This window comes from Pteropus medius, unplaced genomic scaffold, assembly GCF_902729225.1.
Source record: "Pteropus medius unplaced genomic scaffold, Ma_sr-lr_union100, whole genome shotgun sequence".
NCBI classification, from domain to species: Eukaryota; Metazoa; Chordata; class Mammalia; order Chiroptera; family Pteropodidae; genus Pteropus; species Pteropus medius.
Window position 1 is genome coordinate 2,167,187 of NW_024340700.1, and position 22,076 is coordinate 2,189,262.

General features: G+C 46.2%; 1 protein-coding gene across 4 annotated transcripts in view; it reads right to left on the minus strand.

Moving 5' to 3' along the window:
- Positions 1-5,994: 5,994 nt before the first annotated feature.
- The window catches only part of PRKN (parkin RBR E3 ubiquitin protein ligase), a 1,016,620-nt gene continuing 1,000,538 nt past the window's right edge, over positions 5,995-22,076 (minus strand). For 3 of the 4 annotated variants that reach the window (XM_039881217.1, XM_039881221.1, XM_039881234.1), the window contains 2 exons: positions 12,369-12,486; positions 5,995-6,243 (listed from right to left, as the gene is read on the minus strand). In XM_039881217.1, the coding sequence (XP_039737151.1) occupies positions 6,131-6,243; positions 12,369-12,486 (231 nt within the window). In that variant the 3' untranslated portion in view covers positions 5,995-6,130. The remainder of the gene's footprint in view (positions 6,244-12,368; positions 12,487-22,076) is intronic. The other variant, XM_039881228.1, reaches the window with a different exon arrangement.

The window sequence follows — 22,076 nt, forward strand, 5'->3', positions numbered from 1 at the left end:
GAGCTGCATTTTCATGTATGTTCTTCGATCATTTTTTTGGAATTAATTTTTTAAAAATAATTGCGGTTCCAGTGAACATCCAATTTTGGTAAACTCCTTTTCACTTACCGTTATATTGTAAATATTCTTTCATGTTGCATAACAGTGTTCATATCCCATTTGTTTAGTGACTACCTGAAAAACACACTTTTAAATTCGATCCAGAAATTTCAAAAAAGAAAAAAAAAATTAATTAGCAGACATTAGACCATGATGAAGCCCTGAAAATTGTCATTTTAGAAATCTATTGACGTGGCAAGATGCTCATCATATGTTTTTAAGTGGAAATAAGCAACTTGCAAAATAATTATTTCTAGGTAGTGATTTTTTTCCTTTTGCCTTTTTTACTTTCTGTAATGAGCATGTGATAACGGGATAATTATTTTGTAATGAAAAGAAAACTGTACAGGGGGAAAAAATATTGAGTGGAGATTTGATGTTAAATGCCTTCTCTCAAAATTACTCTTGAAGTCACTCTGTGTTTGAATTTAAGAACCCAAGAATCGTGGACAAAGCATGCTATCTGTAGAAAGGAGTTTGCCTTTGCTTGTGTGGTTGGAGAATTTTCAGGAATGCCCCATGTATAGGGGAGGTCGCTTGGGCCACTGGGGGAGGAGGGTGGTACAGTCCTAATGGGGAGTTCAAGGGCAAGACCATTTGACCATGTGTCTCAGGGCCTCTTGGAGGTGGGCTTATCTGACCTAAGACCAGGGGTTCTGGCCTGAGTCAGATGTATCATTTTAATGGAAATTGATGCCTCTGCCCAGGGGAAGTGATCAACAGCGTCACGTGGTGAGTCACGTGGCTTTGAGTCTAGGCTCAATGAGAAAGCTTTCTGTTACAGTTTGATTTTCCATGTAGGTTGGCTCGGAATTTAGAAATGCAATTCCCTAGTTACAAAGCCTGGTAAGTGGCTGGCCTGGCACTGGGTATTCTGGATCGAAGGTGAGTATAAATAGCTGCGTTCTTCTTATCCGCTCCTAAGGGGATACAGGTAAGTAAATAAGTGATTAAAATTTCACATATTAAATGCTATGGTGATATAGATATATAATATGTAAATAAATTATAATAAACATTAATGAGTACAAGAAATATACTTTGGTTCTTGGCATCCAGCATCTAAAACCTTTGGAATCCCTGTGGTGAAGATTGTTTTTTATGTGCTAGCGAGATGACTGTGGCTTCCTAGATGGCTTCAGGAAGGGGGCTGCTTGTCAGAAAAACCAAGGCATAACTTTAAGCCCCAACCCCTGACCTCGATGAAGGGGGGGAGGGCTGAAGATTAAGTTATTTACTAATGGTCAGTGACACGGTCAATCATGCCTACTTAATGAAACCTCCATAAAAACCCCTCAATGACTGGGTTCAGAGAGCCTCCTAGTTGGTGAGCACATGGAGGTACTGGAGGGCGACAGGCTCTGCACCCCGCCCCCATACCACACCCACCCTACCCAGCTCTTCTGTTTGGCTGTTCTGGAGTTTGAGCTCTTTATAGTAAACTGGTAATAGTAAGTAAAGCACACTCTTGAGTTTTGTGAGCCATTCTAGTGAATTATTTATTGAGCCTGGGGAGGGGCTCATGGGAACCCCTGATTTACAGCCAGTTGGTCAGAAGTACAGGTGGCAACCTGAGCCTTGTGACCGGTGTCTGCAGTCGGGGCAGTCTTGTGAAATCAAACCCTACCCCAACGGAGTCTGAGCCTTTCCCTGGGTAGTCAGTGTCAGAATTGAACTGACGTGAAGGGCACCCGGTTGGTGTCTAGAGAATTGGAGATGTTGTTGGTGTTGGGACAAACACCATGTGGCTGTCATCTGGGAAGAAGTGTGGCCCTGGGAACGAAGAGGAGGGGACCTTACGGGGCACCGGGATGGTCAGAGAAGGGTTTCTGGAATTGATTAAGTGGAGATCTAAGACTGGCCAGTCAAAACGGGGAGGAGAGGGTTATGAAGACATGATTCTAGACAGATGGCAAATCACATGTCAAGGTCAGGAGGTGAGTGTCTCATTGTAAATGTAAGTTGTAAGTTGACCTTCTGGGTCTGACGCCTCGTTCTCTTATGAGTTGGATTAGTGTGAGTCAGTCCTGACTCAGTGACAAAGTGGATTCTCCCAGCCTACACGTCGGAGGATGAGATCGGGGAACACCACGGTCCCACCGAAGCAGTGACAGCAACCCATGTGCCAAACAGACCTGCCCAGACAATCGTCCTGCCTTTTTTAAAATTTTTTTTTTGCAAAATTATTCAAACTTCAGTGAAAGTTCTTAAATAGTTTTGGTTGGCAAGTTTACTCACAGCAAGTAACTGAAGACGGGCTCAATGTTGTTTTAAAATAGGGTTTTCTTTTAAAAACTGACTCTCCATGGTATCAGAAATGGCCCAGCAAGGGTATACGGTGGTGGGACACGTACCCCACCCAAATGACGACCTTGACTTTCCACGCATTTGCTGTTTGCTTTTGAATGAGCATTCCACATCCGTGCTTACTCGTTTCCAGTCCTAGTCCCAACTTCGACCTACATCCCGGAGACTACCTGTGTAACGGCTGGATCTGGTCCCATCAAGCCTTGCCAACAGCTGGCAGCCCGCTTTTATAGGGAAGCTTCTGGCGCTGTGTCCAAGATAATCCAATATGTGTAAATGCACCATGAACCAGGCCCCTGCCTCTACCATAGAATCAGTAAGTCTATGAACGCACATTCAAACACACACCCCTGGCATCTGCAATTAGTTTGCACGAGTCGTGTTTTTTGTGAGTGCTTGGTGGGCTCCACTGACTTGTTCACTTATTAGTGACAGGGAACACTTACTGAGCGCTCGCTACGTGCGAGGCGCTGTTCTAAGTGCTTTATGTGAATGAGTTCATTTAGTCCTCGTAACGGCCCATTAACTGGATGTTGTATTGTCCCCAAGTTCACACGGGTAGGTGGTGGTGACGCCCACACTCCCGCATTTTCTGCTGCCTTTCTGCTCCGTCAATGCCAGATTGTTCCTAGAAACTCTATTCCCTCAGAGCATTTCCTGCGGTGTTTGGCGCTTAGCGTGTCTCTGCCTGTCTGATATACGTATGAGAGCTCTCCAAAGATGTCCCATTCCAGTTCATGGCCTCCTTGTGACATGAACAAAGTGTAGCCATTGAAACAGTCGTAAAGAGACGTCAACACACCCCCAACTGAGAGCAATGCAGAGTCATCGGACTTCTCTGTGATGCCATTACTGACAGAATCTGGTGGTGTCTTCCCAGCCCTAACTTCTGTTTTAAACATTTATTGGAAAAGTTTGCTGGTAAGTCAGGAAAGTAACCGTTAGATTTTTAAATGATGATTTGCTTTATAGAGCCCTTTCGAGGGTTGCTAGCATTTAAGAAGCTGCCTTATTTTAAGAAGAAAGACAACCTGGGTTAATCTGGAGCTGAGAACAGAGATAAAAATGGCCACCGCCTCGCTTTTAGGGCCAAGCACAGTAAGGCTCAGGCGCGAGGGTCCGGTTGTGCCTCCCACACCTTCCGCAGCTACTGAAAATACATCTTCAAAGACGGACTCAAAGCTCTTTTGATGCTTTTATTGACAATGTGACTACAATATTAAGCTTAGTTGTCAAGTACTTCTTTACACATTTCAGAGAAAAATAAAGATTCTTGTGCAAAGATTTTTATTCTTTGGAGATGTTCACATTTCGTTACATCATTCATGCTCAGACATGTTCGTTTACAGTGGTTTGTGATTCACATTCTTTTACAGAGGCTGTGTTTTTTTTTGTGTGTGTGTGTGTTTTTTGTTTTTTTTTTTAGATTAAAATTTGTTTAAAGAATCGGCATTCTATTCTGGAAAAAAGAAAAAAGAAAAGGCGGCCGCCTGGAAAGGAGCAGAGACCTAGGGACTTCGATGGCACCCGAAAGCACAGGAGCAAACCTGTTGGCCATGGCAGACGGGCGTCATGGCGGCACCCGCAAGCCCAGAAGCTTTGGAGGAAGCGAACCTCCGCGTGCCTCCACGCGAGGGGGGAGCTGTCTGATTTGTCACATCGGGTCAGCGCGAGGAGCTGCTTGCTCCTCACTGGGCTTGTCGGGAACGTAAGTCAGGCCCCGAGTGGCTCCTGACTGAGCAGCAACACTGGCCGCTGGGACGTGCGGGCTCAGGCCTGGTGACCGTCCTCTTTCTCACACTCACACCTTGCCTCTCTGTTGCCTCTGCCAGGGGGCGATGTCGCACAGAGGGAAGCCAGCTGAGGCTGTCGATGCCGATGTGGCTGCCACGCGTCATCCCGTCCCAGGTGTGGCAGGAAGGGCTGTCCCTGGATGGATGATGAGGGCGAGAGGGGCAGAGGTTCTCGGGAAATTTTCTGAGGTCACCTCCTCTTTCCCCTCAGCAAGGATTCCTGATGCTATGTCTACAAAGATTTCATAATTTCTGCTACCGATTTCATAATTTCCAGGGTCCCCAGATCCAAAAGGGACCCCACGTGCTAGTGACCTCATCTGCCCTCAGTTATGGTCACCATCTTCTGAGAAGACAGGCAATGAGGACAAAAGACAGTGGTTATAATGAGGCTTGCTGTATTTGGTGTAAATCTTTTTGATGTGCTGAAAATGCCTCAAAAAAAAAAAAAAAAAAAAAGGATGCCAATTTGGTCAACACCGCAATTCAGTCCGCGTGAACATGAGAAAGTGCTCTGGTGTGAGTTTGCCACCCTCGGGGAAAGTATGTCCCCCGGAGCAGTCCCCAGATTACAGACTGGGGACACAGCATGACTAAGCAGAAGGAGCAGAAACCCTTCTGACAGAGAGTCAGGCACGGTTTCATTTTGATAGTCCTGGAAATGCTCCTTTTTGAAAAAATCTGTTTTAACAACCTGCACTCTTGTTAACACTGAGAGTCATTATGAAATCATTTCTAAAAATGTCTCCTTTATAGGCACTTTGTCCATTAAGTTTACAGTGAAGCCACATCTATTAGCTTATTGCCCAAGCTGCAAAATCAACGTTTAACATCAAATGATAGATCTGGTACTGTTTTCTGAAAAGCCATTTCTTTCTAAATTTGCAATAACTAAGCGGAATGAAAGCACATCGCGTTTTGATTTCTTCCCTGCAATTTAAACACTCGACATTCGCATTAGCTCTACAACTTTCTCACGTAATCGACACGCCGGTGTGTGCGCAGCGTGTTTTCGTCGGTGCCGTGTGTACGGACAGAAGTCTTCAGGATGAACACACAGTTCTGCCTCTTGCTTGCGGCTCCTTGGCGATCGGCGCGCTCTGAGGCTGAAAGCATTGCTCTGAAAGCCACGACTGGAGCTCGGAGGATCCACGGCCTCGGTCTCTCAGAGCCCACCAGGCCCTGCAGTCCCTCGGGACTGGTTCCGCTGCAGCCACGGCTTCTTCTCAACGTTTGCCGGAGGCCAAATGCAGGAAATTAAACCTGAGAAATCTCCATGGACGTATGCCTGGAATCCATCAAGAATGACCATCCCCGCAAGGGACAGAATGGCACGCTCTTCGCGCTCCATCTGCGGATTGCTGAGGCCCGAGACTGCTCCGTGCTGAGCTCACAGACAGCTCTGCCTTTTTTTTTTTTTTTTTTAAATAGGGTCACAATGCAAGTGGATCCCCAACTGGTCGGATTTTGGAAAGCACTTGAGGTGTGCGCGGTGTGTGGTAGGAAGATATCGCGGTGCATGTGTGCGTGCGCATGTTTGCGAGTGCCTGCGCACGTGTGTGCTTGTGTGTGCATGTGCGCACATGCGCACGTGTCCATATGCACGTGTGTGCATGTGTGTGCGTGTGCATTTGTGTGTGCACGTGTGCATATGTGCGTGTGTGCATTTGAGTGTGTGCGTGTGCATGTGCGCACTTGTGCGTTTGTGTGTGCATGCGTGTGCATGCGTGCATGTGTGCGCATTTGAATGTGTGTGTGCGCGCATGTGTGCACTTGCACGTGCATGCATGTGCGTGTGTGCATTCGTGTGTGTGAGTGTGCATGTGTGTGTGCGCGTGTGTGTTTGGGGGAAAGGAAGCGGGGCAGACGACGGCAGGACTCTGTGGGGTAGGCAAGCTCGTCGGCGTGGACGCCCCGTCGCGGCCCGGCAGCTACACGTCGAACCAGTGGGCCCCCATGCAGGAGCGGTTCCACTCACAGCCACAGTTCCAACACCACTCGAGCTGGCACTGGGGCTGCGGGCACTTCATGTGCATGCACCCTCCTGCGGGCAGAGGACACAGGCAAAACGCTGGAAAACACTCAGCCCCGCACCAACGCGCTCCCCAGAAACGACTCGCTAAGGGAACCATCCCGAGTAAGCGAACAGCGGCATCTGAGCGGAGGAAAGCCACCCGGAAAGCACTAGGAAGTTTTAAAGTGTGGCCTTCATTAAGAAGTGCCACCTCCACCGAGGACACATCTCGTGTGTAAATCTGAGCTTATTTCCTCTCCTGAAGTGGGATTTAGAGATGAATGCTTTGTGTTGCACAGACGGGGTCAAGTCCTTTTTTAAATATGTATTAAATTTAACATTTTAAATACGTATCAATGGACAAAAAATTGCTATGTGATATATGACAATGTAAATTTAATCTATGAATAATTTTTATCATTTCTTTAGTGTTATCTGTCTTGGCAAAATTTATGAAACAGGAGTTGGGACAGAAGTATTAAAATATGTAATAGGGAATACGTTCCTTAATGCTAGACGAAATTTTATTTAAAATGAGAATTGAAAGAAACTAATGAACGATGCCAGGTGCTTTACACATATTACCTCCCTCTTCAAAAGCAGCTTGCGAGAGTATTACTTGGCTGTGGAATTTTCTCTGGGTCAAGGACAAAGCCTGAGATTTAACCAAGTTCTCTGGGATTTTGGTTTCAAGGTCCCTTCTTTCACCAGGAGGGCCTTTTCAGCATGACATGAAAAGTCCCTTTCTTTGAGACTTATCTGGGGATCCCTCACCTCCTCCCACGTGTTAAATACATTCCTCACTTGCTTCTGGGGCTCAGACACCAAGTCTGCCATGAGGGGACAGGAAGTTATTCACTCGTCTGCAGTTATACGCAGAGGGCTGTTTCTGACCAAATTTCCCAAGTACTCCAGGCAAAAGCAGTTTCTTTGCTTGAATCCTACATAACATGGAATGTGCTCCATTATTCATTTTTACCGATTATCTTGTTAAGTCATTTTTTTTCTTGCCAAATTTCCCATGTAATTGCTTCAGTACTGCCTCATTTTTATTATGCAAAACCTGGCATGAGAATGTGAACAACAAAAAAAAAGGGCCACATACTAACCCGACAAGCTCAGGGGAGGTCAGCATGGCGGCCCTACAAACTCGGAGATGGAAATAACCCCATAGGATGGTCCGAACATAAACATTTCTAACCAAAAGCAGGTCATGGCATGTCCTGGGCCTGTAGCTTTCTGGACGAAGGTCAATCTCTGCCTTAAGTGAGCCTGTCTTTTGTCTTTTTTGCATCTAAGATAACATACCTTTGAAATATCAGTCATCTCTTTTTCTCCAGAACCCGCAGGGCCTACCCCACAGAGCCCCTGAGGCTATCCTGGCCCCGGCCTACCATCTCTAGATGCTGTGAATATTAATTAGTAACTCTCCTGCACCCGCCCACGTGAAAGAAGTATGTGTCCCTCCTGTTTACTTTTTATCCAGTCCCAGAGATTTCTCGCCTTTGCTTCTCCCGCCCTTAATCGACCTCCAATGAACCCTCTTCCGTCTCCTCCTGACTCTAACCTATGACAGAAGCCGCAGAACTGCTGTTCTCTGGAGCATTTTCTTAATCCTTGAGAAAGGACTGAGATTTTGCTTCCCAGCGATTGTCGTCAGTTTGGCTCAGATAAACTCAATAAAATTCTCTGCAGGTTTGGACGTTTCTCGCTTCGACAAGAACTTCTACTAATTTAAAGTATTTATGACTAAGTAACTAAAGGCATTTGTTTTAGGCTAACTGAAGGGCCTTTAAAATACTTTTCTACTTCTTTTTGGTTTGGTTTAAGAATCACTTAAAAATTACGAATATGTGGACAATAAAGGGGAAAATTCACTTATGTTTTTATCTTAATAGTTCTCATTTAGGATTACACAATTACAGGACTGTGTAATTTTCAACACAATTTCATGCTTGTGTACTTCTGATGTAAGTAGTACGATAAAAATGTAATGCAGTATGATCACTTAAGTTTCTCTGGAATATCGTAAAAAATCCTTAAGCAATAAATTCCCGTTCGACGAAGCATGAAAGTGATGCTAACTGAAAGGTCCAGAAGGTTTTCCCATTATACCGAGATCTTAATGGATGCGGACCACTGGCATTACAGATAAGGTCTCATTACAGAAACCAGAGTCACAATGGCCCAGCAGAACAAGAAGAAAGGGAGCAGGAAGAGAGGACAGTCACATCCTTAAGTTTCTTCCCTTCCCTTCCCGGCCTGACACACCCAGGGCAGTATGCTAGACGCCATACCCTGGAGAAGCATCAGGGACTCTAATCCGAAAAGCTTTGTCAGCTTTAAGGTAAATGCTGGCGAGAAGCCGCTGACACCTTCATACTCATTTGTGGATATTCAAAAGAAAAAAGGGGTGGCCCTCTTAGAGAATCCTGTCCCCGGACTACTCGGCCGTGAGAAGCCCAGGCTACACCAAAGTGACAGGGGACGCGCCCCTGCTCCGGCCGGCAGCTCGTCACCAGCACCTCGTCCTTAGATTTGATAAGAGAGTGAAAGCTCTTGAACAACCTGAAGGCACATTGAACTGGTAACAGACCCTTCCTGGTCAGAGGATGGAACCAGAACCTCATCTGTTTGAGGCGGGGGTGACGTGCCCAGGGCGGGCCCGAGATAACACAGTGGCATAGTGATCATTTCTAATGAAAACCACTGGAGAAGCAGGGAGCAGCTGGAGCTCTCCGAGTCGCCTCTGCTCCCCGCATTGCAGGGAACAAATCTCCATGAGAGGTCCCCCCCTGGCCCCCCCAAGCTGAGAGACAAGCTATCACTAGAGTTAAGGTCTGGAGCCAGAAGGCCACACAGCGGGGCCTGCAGCACCTCCTGGGCTCACCGCCCAGGCCCAGGCCACACTCGGCTCCCTTACGAATGGGCCCTGCCTTCTTTCGTCCTGTGGATTTCTCATGAATTTAACGCCTCTTTGTCTAGAAAGTATTAAAAAGTGCCTAGTTTGGTCGCATCTTTGAGCCTTCTGTTGCGAGCTGAGCATCGTGTCGTGAGTGTGCCGGGCACGTGCATTCAGCTGGCGCTTCTCCTGGTCATCTAGTCTTGTGTCGATTTAGTGACGTTATTATTAGTCCAGCCGTGAGAACTAGAGGAGGATGGAGGAGGCGGATTCTCCCCTTCCCCAGAGGGAGGAAGAAACTTCCAAAGGTCGTAGGGGATTATACGAGGAGTGCCAGGGTTCAGCCTGGGCTTAAAACGGGAATGAGCCTCAGGATCGCTGTGGCTTTGGGGAAGGAGAAGCTGCTTTGCTGGGATTAGGTGACTAAGAAACGGGCTGAGAAGCAGACGACAAGACTAGCGTTTCTTGCTTAATAGAGCCTTCATAGTTTTGGTTGTAAAATACACTTTAAGACAGTTTAGATTTTCATCAATAAGCTTAAAGTTTCAGCTTTTCAGTTCGGAGGTTGAAAATCTATAGGTGAAAAATCATTGCTTCCCATTTATAGTGCATAACAAGGAATGACCCGAGGGGGACACGTTTCTACGGTCGTGAGTCACCTGGCTCCTTCGGTTCCACCTCCCAGGGCTGCCAGGGCGGCCTGACTCAAAGGCCCTTCTGAGCACTTCGCTTCCCTGCTCCGCCCCGCAGTGGCTCCGTGTCTCCCAGAGTCAAGTCCAAGACTTTCGTGTCACTCACGAAGGCCCCACACGCTCCGTGCCACCCGGCAGGTAGTGCGTGCTCCTGTGAGCCTCGTCTGGGCTTCCTGCTCACGCCCGTGTGCGCTGGTTACACACGCCGTCTGGGCTTCCTGCTCACGCCCGCGTGCGTCGGTTACACACGCCGTCTGCCTAGTGTCTCTCCCGCGTCCTCGACTGGCTAATTCCAACCGCTCCTTCGATTCGCGCTCAGGACCCGCCTCCTCTTCGAAGCCATCTCCTACCCAGGCTTTTGCGGTTTTCTAGCTTACCTTCTCTACCACATTTTATCAAAACTTATGTGCCTATCTGCTTTCCCAGCTACTTTTGACCAATATTTACTTGTCAGGCATTTTTCTGGGCCCAGGGCATAGACAGACCAGGTTCCTGGCCTTTATGATAGCAAAATGGGCTCTTGCTATTCAGTGCGCCTCCTTCGAGTGCGTCTGCCGTGGAACGCTGGCTCGTGCTGCGTGGTGTTGCAGGCCCACCCCGCCGAGGGGCTCTGCCCTGCCCTTCCCTTCCCGTTGCCCTTTCGACACCGCTCAGTCAGCCTGGGCTAGAAAACTCCTCTGACTCACTGACGCCCTCTCTTCGTAGGTACTCGTCACCCCACGGCATTGTCTAGGAATGGGCCAGCATACAAAGGAAGGACGATGACGCATGGGGAACGTTCTTCTTTTTGGGGGGTACGATCGGCCTGTGCCTGCTGCTCTGGGATGCGTCGGCCCTCTCTCGTTTATCCGAGACTCTCCGGTGGGCACGTCTGCGGAAAGAGAGGCCTGAGAGGCTGTCCCGGGCCTGCTGGGCCCACAGGACAAGCCAGCTCTCAGCGGCCTCCGAACCAGGGCGCCGTCAACGCTCGGTGAGGAGAGCGTAGGGGAGGCTGGACCTGGTGCCTCGTTTTATTTCTCATCTGTAATGATGCTGCGGACCCCGCCTCGTACACGCACATGTGCTTCACATTGGAAAGGACCCTGGGCACTGGGCTGGATGGCTTTAAGCCGGCACATCCAGGATGGATGGTAGCAGGTACCCCCGAGTTGCTGAGAGGTACAAGAGTCACGGAGAATGGGCGGCACAAAGGATGCTCTGCATACAGACGAGAGTTTGACTTCAGATCGGCCGCAGAGCTGGGCAGGGCACACAGTGCCGCCGACAAACGGCAGGACCACACAGCGGGGCCATCGGAGCCGGGCAAAGGTCAGCGGGGGAAGGGAAAGCCACAGCCACAGCACGGATACACCACCACAGAGCCGAGTGGGTCTCCCCAGTGTCCTCCGCGTGTGACATGGGCAGGAGCTGGAGGGGTGTCCTTCTTCTAAGAGCTCTAGCAAATCCCTACGGCCCCGGCGGCCCCAGCATTTAGGAGCAGGAGTAGATGTGACCGCGTGTGTCAGAAAGAGACACTGGGGTGTCATGTGAGGCGCCACCTGCGGTTCAGAGGGTGAGTAGGGAGAACCATTTGAATGTGGGTGCTGCTGTCCCTAAGCCTGGAAACCCCCAAAGCAGGACATACGCATGGGCTCCTGGGAGACAGACTAGAGTTAATGTCACTTAATCCATGGGTACCTCCAAGTTGTCACTTCACATTCTTAACATTTGGAGAGGAGTTGGTGGAAGGCAAAAGAAAAAGCCCTATCTGAAAACACATTCACGTAGAGGGTGTTTCGATGAGAGAGCCGAGTGTCATAGTGTGGGGTGCCGACACCCCCACGGCAGGGAGGGAGAAACCAAGGCCCAGGGTGGAGTCCAGGGTTCAAAGGGATGTGAACTATTGTGCTACAGAGAAAAAAATTCATGGCCAAAAGAGTTTGGAGACAATCGGTCAAACAAAACCAAACAGGTTTCTTTACCGAAGGGATTCCGAAGCGCTTCAATGGGCTGAAGTACGTTGTGAACGGGGGTGATCGCAGCTCCCTACGTGACTTTGGGGAGAATTAAAGGACCCGATACTTGCAGAGAACCAGGGACGAGCATACGGTAAGTGCTCCAGGCAAGCGAGCTGTTTCTGTCCCCCCTCTCCAGGAGGGGGACATAGTAGAAACCCATCGCCAGTTTATTTGGCATGGTGACGTCCCCTGTCCCCCACTGGGTGTCTCTGGACACCAGAGTCCAGTGGAGCACACTTTGGGAAACAGTAGGCTCAGGAATGTCCCTAGCATCTTTTTCTGCGGTTGTTATTATTCTAGTAGACGACTTAATAGACGCGTCATGTCTAATATTATCAGTAACAATGAGGGCAGTTGGATGAGGACTTGTGGCTGAGGGGGTCAGAAAGCCTGACGTGGGAAAGCTGAGACTCCGACTGCGGCCCGATGGCTCCAAAGCCGCTGAGCTGAACTTGAACTCCGCAGTTATAAACCCCGCGAGAGCTGCCGACTGCTCCCCCCACAGCCGACGCTCTCCCAGACGAGCTCGTCGACCCCGCGCTTCTCCGTGCGGCCCAGACTCACCATTTTTCTCCACTGGCACGTGGCAGCGGGGACAAGGCTTGGTGGTTTTCTTGATGGTTTCTTTGGAAGATTCTTCCCACCGAGCCCGCTCTGCCGCCTTCTCGTCCACTCTGTAGGCCTGGGGGAATAAAGACGCGGGAGTGGAAAGTCAGATCTTCACATGGGGGTTGAAGCGTGGGTTCCGTAAATGCCGGTGTGGGAAATCCTTAGAGAGGGACGTGCCCTCAGGCAAGCGGCTCGGCTGTAAACTCACTTGACAGGTGGCGGACGGGGCTGGGCCCGCGTGGGTCGTGGTTTTCTGCGCATGCGGTCTGCGCTTACGAGCTGAGAAAAGATGGCTCAGTTTTATAGCGCGAGGCCCTCTCTTTTATTATTTTAAATAATTGTGATAAATAACGCCGATCGGGCGCTTAAATATGCGGGCAAGGTGATAAATGCTCCAAAACACTTCTTACGAGATGCTCCGTCTGGTGGATATGCTCGTTTATTTATTAATTTTTTCACACTGAGGATTAGATGAGTTAAACTCTTGCCCAAAGCTGGTAAGTTGGAGAGTCTGTGTGACTCCAAAAGCTTTGCTTTTACACTTTCTACTACATCATTCTTGCACCTAGAAAACGGGAGACTTTGAATGTCGCCACAGAAGTGACAGGAACAGGGACAAGGGAATGAAGTGGATGTGACGGAGAAGGTGGGCCGTGGGAACTGGGGAGAGACCGACTGTGGGCTCCGGAGCCAGCTGGCTGGGTTCGAACCTCAGCTCCCCCAAGTGGTCGGCTGAGGAAAAATGTTCGTTAACTGGAAGTTCTCATCTCGTAGATGGGAATAAAAACTGCCTGATGCATTGGGGGTGTCGAGGGTGAGGTGGGTTAATTTTTTTTAAAGATTTGGAATGAATATCTGACACATAGTGTTAAGTGATAATATGAATTACCTCGGGATCTATAAGACGGCAAGCTCTCAAAAACGTTTGCTAATATTATTCCTGTCGGAGGACTAAATTATCCCTGACTCTTTCTACACAAAGGAGGAGCCATTTCAAAGCAGATGTTTGCTCTGCACCTGTCTAATTAATCATTCGAACGCTGCAATCTCTTCCACTGGCTTCGACACTGAGTGACGTGTGCTGGGAAAGAACTGGTACATTTTTGGATTCTGTATGAGAACCTTGTGGTCAGAAATAGATTTCGAAATGTTAATCCGAACGGAATCCCTCTACCTTGGCCTTGAGAGTGTTTAAAATTTTTTCTTTTATGCTTTAAAATGAATACAGATGTGAAAATCATTTTATTAACTTATAATGGCTCTTAAAATATTCCTAGAGCTATTTTTAGGTTAAAAAACTACTGAAAATGCCTAAAAATAGAAATGTGTGAAGAAATCAAACACCGTGATACCATGAAATGCTCTAATACTCTGATATTACTCAAGTAATAATACCGATAATACTTCACATGTTTATAACACAGTTTTTACACTGACATTTCCACTATTTCAGTCGATGCTCACAATAACCTAGATAAATCAGCTGGGTGAACATCAAACTTATTTTACAAATGAGGCTTCTGAGTAGGGAAAAGGCCGGGCGCCAGGTTCAAGGATGCTCACCTCATGCAGAGCAGCATTACTGCCAGTCAAATGCAAGAATTTGGAAAACCAGAAAGATGGAAGCCCAACCCAGAGATGCTCCCACACAGGTTCTCACCCCAGCTTTGTGCTTTGAGGATAAAACTCTGCCCAGCCCTGTCACCTCCCAGCATGTGGCTATGCTCAAAAACTATGACCTTGGTGAGCAGTCATCCGCAGGTGACTGCGCTGAGTGAGGTGCCCAGATGAGATGTAGGATCTGCTGAGCAGAATGCTTCACCTCAAAGACGGATCCAACGTCTATCATTTCATCAACAGATTTCACATATTTTTGAGATGTTTAAGTGGTCCGGACATTAAGAATGTAGTATTATGAGGTTAACAACTGTGTTTATATCTAAGTTGCAGCATTTAAAGGTTTTTACAGTAATTAGTATTTCTGTCTCCGTTATTTCCAATAGAAAGTGAATTCTTCTGGGGCCGGATGATGTCTGCGCGCTCCTCACACAGTGTCTGGTCCCTAGCAGGCACCCAGGACATTGTAGCTGCGTGAATGAATGGATGACGCACCCACAAAGGCCCTAATTTGACAGTATCTGGTATAGGACCCTGTGATGCACTCGGGGTGCAGCCCTAGGGGCTGGCGTGGGGGTGAAACCAATTTCTCTCTGTTAATCAGCTACCCCATTCACAAAGGAAACTTCTTTTATACCTCAGAGAGTGTCGCGTGTCATGTGATTTGTGAATACTTTGTTTGATTAAAGCAGGGTCAGTTTAACAGCCAAGAAGCAATCGCAGGGCACTGATAGTGTCCTTTGGCTCAGGGACAACATAAGGGCCCCTTGAGGCTGAGAGCCCAGCGGTAGAGCTGTGGTTAGTGAGAACCACCGCAAGATTTAGTAAGCAGGTTTATATTTTAAGCACGTATAATCCCATCAGGTCAGATTCACATGCGGTCCAAACCCTCAGCGATAACACTCGCAGCAAATATTTCTTCTGATCGTATGTTCCAAGCTTTTCTTTGTAAGGTCCAGGAGCTTATAAATCTAGCAATGGTTTAAAATTGCTTACTAAGGTGTATACTTCAGAGAATTATACCATTTGACTTTTTAAAAACTAATTTCAAAATGCTGCTTCTCGGCCGCGAAGCACACTGTGTGCTAAGTGCAATTTCTCCCAGGTCTATACACTGAAAAATGCTGGATAAAAAAATCTGGAAGAAAATCTGGAAGAAAATCAGCTAATGCATGGCTGATCTGGTGAAGGAAGGGAGATCCTTGAGGACCAGAATAAGAAAGAGAAACTCCCGGTTAAGGGAGAGCAACCTGGTGTTTGCTCTGGGGCTATTTCCCTAGTCCTGGGCTGCGCAGGCCCTGTGAGTTCAGGCAGAGAGAACCTGGGGCCAGAGTGGGGTGCAAGGTAGAGCTGAATTTTCCCATTACGCACAAACGACCTGTCCTCCTGAGGGGTGACATCCTCAGGTGATGAACTAGCGGGAAAATCCTCCCAGAACTGAGGATCGATGAAGAATTCATAAAGTATGCGCTGGTCTCGGCCTTGGTTCTATGGTGAGACAGGCCGGGGACACAAAGTCCTCCTGAGAATCCCTAACCAGCAAGCCTCATACACAAGGCCTGTGAAAAGGGCTCATACTACATAATTAGCTTAAACAAGAATCTGATCCAAAAACTCGATTTGAAATACTCCTAGGTTGGTGGTATATCCAGGAACCAGGAAGTAAAAATATCTCCTGTCACGTAAGGTACTTTAAAAAAGACTAACAAACAAAATTCCAAGAAACTTGGAATCAGGATTAAAAAGTCACATAATACAGGAGCATATAAGCTACCATGAGTGAAAGTAGACGAAACGGGAAACTGTAGAATCTGACCAGCAAAAATCATAGATATTGGAATGATCAGATAGAGCGTACAAAATAAATATGTTTGATATGCTTAAAAAAATTTAAAAGGTATGAAAAGTATGATAAAAGAATAAGAGACTACGATAATTAACCAGGCAGTTTTGAAAAAGGAACAAATTTCTTCGTTTTGCTCATTTTTCTGAATACAAAATACTAATATCTAAAATGAGAAACTCAGTGGATGAGTTATACATCAAATTAGACACAATGAAGGGAGACTTTGTGAATTGGAAGTTGGAGTTGAAGAATTACTCAGACTACGGATGAGAGAGCACAAAATGAAAACCATAACAAGGAGATTAAGAAACGGGGGGCGAGGGGGATAGGATGAGAAAGTACAAACTTCTCTAGAGTTCTAGAAAGAGGTAACAGAGCATAAAGGAGAAACAGTATTTGATGAGACAGTGGCAAAGAAAACACAGAGTATCTGCAAAGAAGTTACAATTATTCTGACATCTGATTTCTTAACCCATGGATATTAACAGACAGTAGTACAATATCTTCAAGGTACTGAAAAAAAAAACAAAACAAAAAACACCAGCTTAGAATTCAACGTAAGCATGAAGCATGAAGAATAGGTATGAATCAAAACACTTTTGGACATAAAATACACAGTATTTCTCATCAACGGTCCTTCACTAAAGGAACACCCCAAAAGGATATAAGTCCAAAAGGAAGACCTGAGCCTCAAGAAAAAAAATGTGAGCAAAGAAAATGGTGACGTGTGGGTAAGTCAAAGTGAATATTGACTACGTAAAACTATTAAAATAATGCTTAATTTGTTGGCTTAAAAAAATCAAGGTAGAACTAAAATATTGGACAAGAACAGCATATAAGTGAGAGAATTAAGTAGTTTTAAGGTGCTTGCATTATTTAGGTGGAGAGTATTAGACTTTGTTACACTAATATCCGTTTAAATTTCTAGAGTAACCAGTAAAAAAACAACAACAAAGTATTTTGTTTCTAAACAAGAAAAAATAGAATAAATGAAAAAAGCAAACAAACAAAAGTTAGTAAAGAAAGGAGGCAAGAAATGAAGGACTCGAAATATAGAAAGAGATGGAAAGTACAAAATGAAACGGCAAAAATGGCGGCCAACATCTCAGTAATCGCAACCACGTTTAGTGAACTGTAACCTAGAGCGGGCCAAATCTGATCTGTTACTTGTACTGTAAATAAAGTTTTATTGGAACATAGCCACGTTCATTCATTTACATATCGTCTCTGGCTACTGATGGAATTCAGCTGCGTGTAGTTTCCTGGCCGTCGACTGGGGTCATTCTCAGCTTCTAGGGGCTGCCCGTCTGCCCTGCCTCGTGGCTCCTTCACCAACAACGGCAGTGGTGGACGAAGTCCTTCTCAGGCTTGGATCGATCCTGCCTCTTCTTCTGCCCCATTTCTCTGCCGTGACATGGGAAAGGTTCTCTGCTTTTGAGGGCTCGTGTGATTAGATTGCACCCACAGGATTATCCATCCTGGATAATCACTCCTTAATCACATTTGCAAAGTCCCTTCTGCTAGGTAAGGGGACATATGCAAGGGGCCGGGGTGCGGGCATCTATGGAGGGCCGTCCCTCGACCTCCCACACCTGCCCCTGATCAGGAGCGGGGTCCTTAACTTTTCTTTTTTTGTGCCACGGACCCCTTTGGCAGTCTCTTGACTTCTCCTCAGAACATTTTAAGTTGCAAAGTAGAAAATCTGAAGGATACCAATTATCTTGAAATACGGTTATTAAAACATGATTGGGAGAGACTACCTGGAAGCGGGGATTTGAGCAGGTGCTTTCTCAAATGGTGGATAGAATCTGAATAAATAAAGAAGGGGAAAAGGACCACTTTAGATAGAGGGAATGAATGGCCACAGACCAGGCACGTGAGGAATGTTCCAGAAACACTCATGAGTGAAGAGGGCAAGGGGGGCAGGCGGGTGTTCGGAAGCGGTTCCACATCATGTGGAAGTTAGCAGGAGAGTCAGAGACGGCTGCGGTGTCAGAAACAGCGATCAGATGTCATTTACAGGCGAAGCACCGCAGAGAGAGAAATAAGTGGGAGGCAGATTGCCAAGGGTCTTAAAGCACAGGTTGCTTTTGTTATAAGAGGTGCCGTTTATGAAGAACCCACTATGTGCCAGAAGCTTTATATCTATCACCTTTAATCCTCATAAAAACCCCACGCATATAATATAGTAAGACGCTCTCCTTGTGTTGCAGATGAGGAGAATAGGCTTGGAGAGTTTATATCCCCTCTCCTAGGTCACCATGCTGCAAAGGATGACTTGTTCTGGTTGGCAGGAGGTGGCGGTTTCGCGTGGTCCAGCTTTATCACCCTGCGTGCGCGTGACCGCGGCTCCCACGGGCCAGCGTAATAGGCACCTGTGCGGCCTTGCGCGCTGGCTCCCTGTTCACCCACCGTGGTCACGAAGGGCACGTGCAGTGTGGGTGGGGGTGGATTGGGACAAGTCTCTCTTCCTACGTATCTGGTGGCTCAAACCAGCAAGTTCCTGCATATAGCTTCGAATTGCCTCAGCAAGGTCAGGTATTATTAGCATGATGGCTCGAGAAGGGACTATGGTCGTTGCTTATACGGTGACAACTGTTCCGTGACACCTAGAGGTGTCTGTAGCAGGAGAATTGGTTCAGAGCAGGGCTTGGAGCCGCCGTGCGGCGTTTATGTCCCCGCTTCGCTCGTGGCTTGCTGGACGGTCTCTGCTCACCTGTCGGCGTGATGAGTAGAGGAGCTCAGCATGGAGCCTGGTGCGCCTGCAGGCTACGTTTGCCTTTTCTGTGACCACAATCATAATTGTTCTGCCACCATCATCATTTGTCACCGTCTCTGATTAATAGAGCTGGGACTCTCAGACCGTGGGCATTCATATAAACTGAAAAGACCACGGGAGGCCTGGCTTGGCCTTAAGTCTTCTTTGCAAAATACAGGTAACTCAGAGTGCTCTCACGGAGCTTTTAAAATTTGTATCTGGGAGACACTGTTAATATACACGTGAGTCAGACCAAGTAGAGAGCCTGCTCACGTGCGTGTTACCTTTCCTGCTTCAGGAAGCTGATTTGTGACGCCTGATTAGTTAATAACTGGACAAGTGTATCTTAATTCTAAAAGTTGATTTAAATCTATTCTCCGAAAAAGGATCAGTTTGCCATAAATCATTGAAAACACAGTGGGCTTCATTCAGACGTGACTGTTTTCAGGTGAATGCCAGCTTCGAAGCGTCACCTCTCCCATCCGAACTGAACTCTCGATAACACTCACTTGCCCCATAATCACTGAAAACTCCTGCCCCCTCTGAGAGTAGCCTCCTGGACTTTCCCCTTCACAGCAAAGTCAAAGGGATGCTCTAGTCCAAGGCCATTGCCTGGGAGCAGCCCGCCCCCTGCTGACGAGTCAGAACACTGCCTTGCTTTTCAGGCATGAGGTGTCAGCGAAGCTTGTTTTGTTGGTCTCACGTCTTTAAAACTATTACGATCTCATTTGAGGGAATATATGCACATGATTTATTTATAACATATTTCTCCTATAAAAATATATTTATATATCATTTATAAATGATTTTATATATCATTTATAAATATAATAAATATATTAGAAACAATATATATTTGATCTATATCAATATTGCATAAATATTATATCATATAAATGTGATATCAAATATCAATATATATCAAATATCAATATAAACATACGATAGATATATTAGAAATAATATATAAATATATAAGCATATTTAAATATATAAATATAATATATAAATACATAAGTATGTTTATATTTATAGGCTATATGTTTATATATCAAATAAATATGTAATATATATTAGAAATAATATATAAATATATTGGTAAATGTAAAATATATAAATTTATTGACATATTTACATATCAATAAGTATATATGATAAATATATTTTATCATATATAAAATATCACAAATATATATTTCTGATAAATATATTAGAAATAAATAATATATGTAGTTATATCTATGTATGGATGTATCTATGTGTTGACCTATGCATCTTTAGAAAGAAAATCTGTGGTGTGCTAGGATGTAGCAGAGCACCTCGCGGAGAGCTGGGCAGGTCGCTAGGTTACACTGTCTCTACTAAGTTCTAAACGTCCCAGGCTGTGCTTTTGCATGTAATCTTGGAGAATATTTCTGATGATGCCAATAGCAGTGGAAATTTCAGCAATGAGTGCAGTGTGTACCGAGCATCGCTACTGGATTAGGTCTCCTTGCTTCCTTGAGGGGAGACGGAGGTAAACAATGCCTATTAGCCTATTTCGAGGTTGAAGGTGAAGTGGGAAAATGTACATTTTAAGCATCGAGAGTGCTAATAGGCATCGTTTGTGGGAATTTTAAAACGCTTTGTGTTCAGATATTATCACAAATTGATGAGTGGGAACGGTCTACAATGGAGCAGGGAAGATGGACTAACTTGTATTTTTGATAACGGAAATGTCTAGTTCAGGACTTGCGTAGGTCGGTAATTACAGAAATTGTCAACACGGATACGACTTCGAATGTGGAAGCATCGCGAGTGCAGAAAGGAAGCCAGAGCAGAGAACAAAGCCTCTCTTTTGTGTAAAGTGTAATTATTTGGGTACAAAGCAGACTGTTGTTTTTGCTAGAACTGGCACAGAAATCCCTTCATTCGGCAGGCATGTGTTAGGTGCCCATGGTGCTCAGGCACAATTGTAGGGACTAGGGATACATTAGGGAACAAACATGATGACAAACAGTGAACAAAAATCCCTGTCCGGTGGTGCTCGCAGAACAGGGGTCCTCAAGCTGTGGCGCGTGTGAGTATCGCCTGGAGGGCTTGCTCGAACACGAGGTGCTGTGGAACCCCACTAGCCCCCCTCGGTTTCTGAATCGGTGGGTCTGGAATGGGGCCCAGGAATTTTTGATTTAACACGTTCTGGGTCAAATGCGGCTAGTCTGTGGACTGCCCCTTGAGAAGCCCTGCGGCCAGAACATTTGCGTAACAGTATGTCAATACAGAACGAATTGTGTGTGTGACTATGTGTGTGTTCTAGCACAAGCTGTTTCGAGTGTGCACATCTAGTCCCCCAGCCTGAGGTAACACTGTGGCGAGTGTATATATTGGGATGAGGTTGGATGAAGTAAGAACCACTGTGTTCAGATTACGCTGTGAATGTCAGGCTCTGGGCTAGGCGTTGGGCATGCATTGTTTCATTAAATCTTTTTGATTTCACAATCTCATATTACGAATGAGGAAAATATGGCTTTGAGAGGTTATGTAATTCACTTACGGATTACTACAGATAGCATATCTGTCGGGGTTCTCTCCTATTGGAGAGAACCAATAGGACGTACAGACGTATGCATAAACTATGTGGATCTATTATAAGAAATTAGCTCATGGGATTATGAGAGTTGTCAAGTTCAAAGTCTGTAGGGCAGGCTGGCAGGCTGCAGACTCAGGCAGAGTTTCTGTTGTTACAGTCTTGAGGCAGAATATCCTGTTCTTTGGGAAACCTCAGTCTTTGCTCTCAAGGCCTTCAAATGATTGGATGAGGCCCGCCCACATGGGCAATCCCCTTTCCTTAAACTCAACTGATCGTAGACCACATCTACAAAATTCCTTCACAGAAACACCTAGACTACTGTTTGCCAAAGAACTGGGCAACGTAGCCTAGCTAAGTTGACACCAAAATCAAACCATTATAGCTAGTCATGACCGAAACTCGTTCTCAAGTACCAATCTGTTTGACTTTCAAACGATTCTGCTTTGCCTCGAATTCCTCACAATAAAGCTGGGCAGATAAGAGACACACAGTTCTTGCTGAAAGGATTAAGGGTAAACTCGAAAAACAGCAGGGATCAGTTTAAATGTGCTAGACCCTCATGCTGGCCTTGGGCGACTGCCTCGCTGGTCAGGAGGTAGCGAATGGAGCACGTGACCATTTCCCCACAGCCCTCCCGTGGATGACAATGTGAACACCCCACCCCATGTAAATCTATTCATGAATACAGCATGTAGAGCAGCCGGGACCCAGCTGTTAGTTTTTCAAATCTAAAAGTTTTCATGTCACACAGAAATGCCGCTCCTGTGGAAACAGTCCTTGATACTCCTGCTCAACACGCCTTTTGCCCCCAGGTCATTTCACTTTGGCCACCACTCCTTGCAAAATGTATTATTTCCCTTAAAGATTCATCGC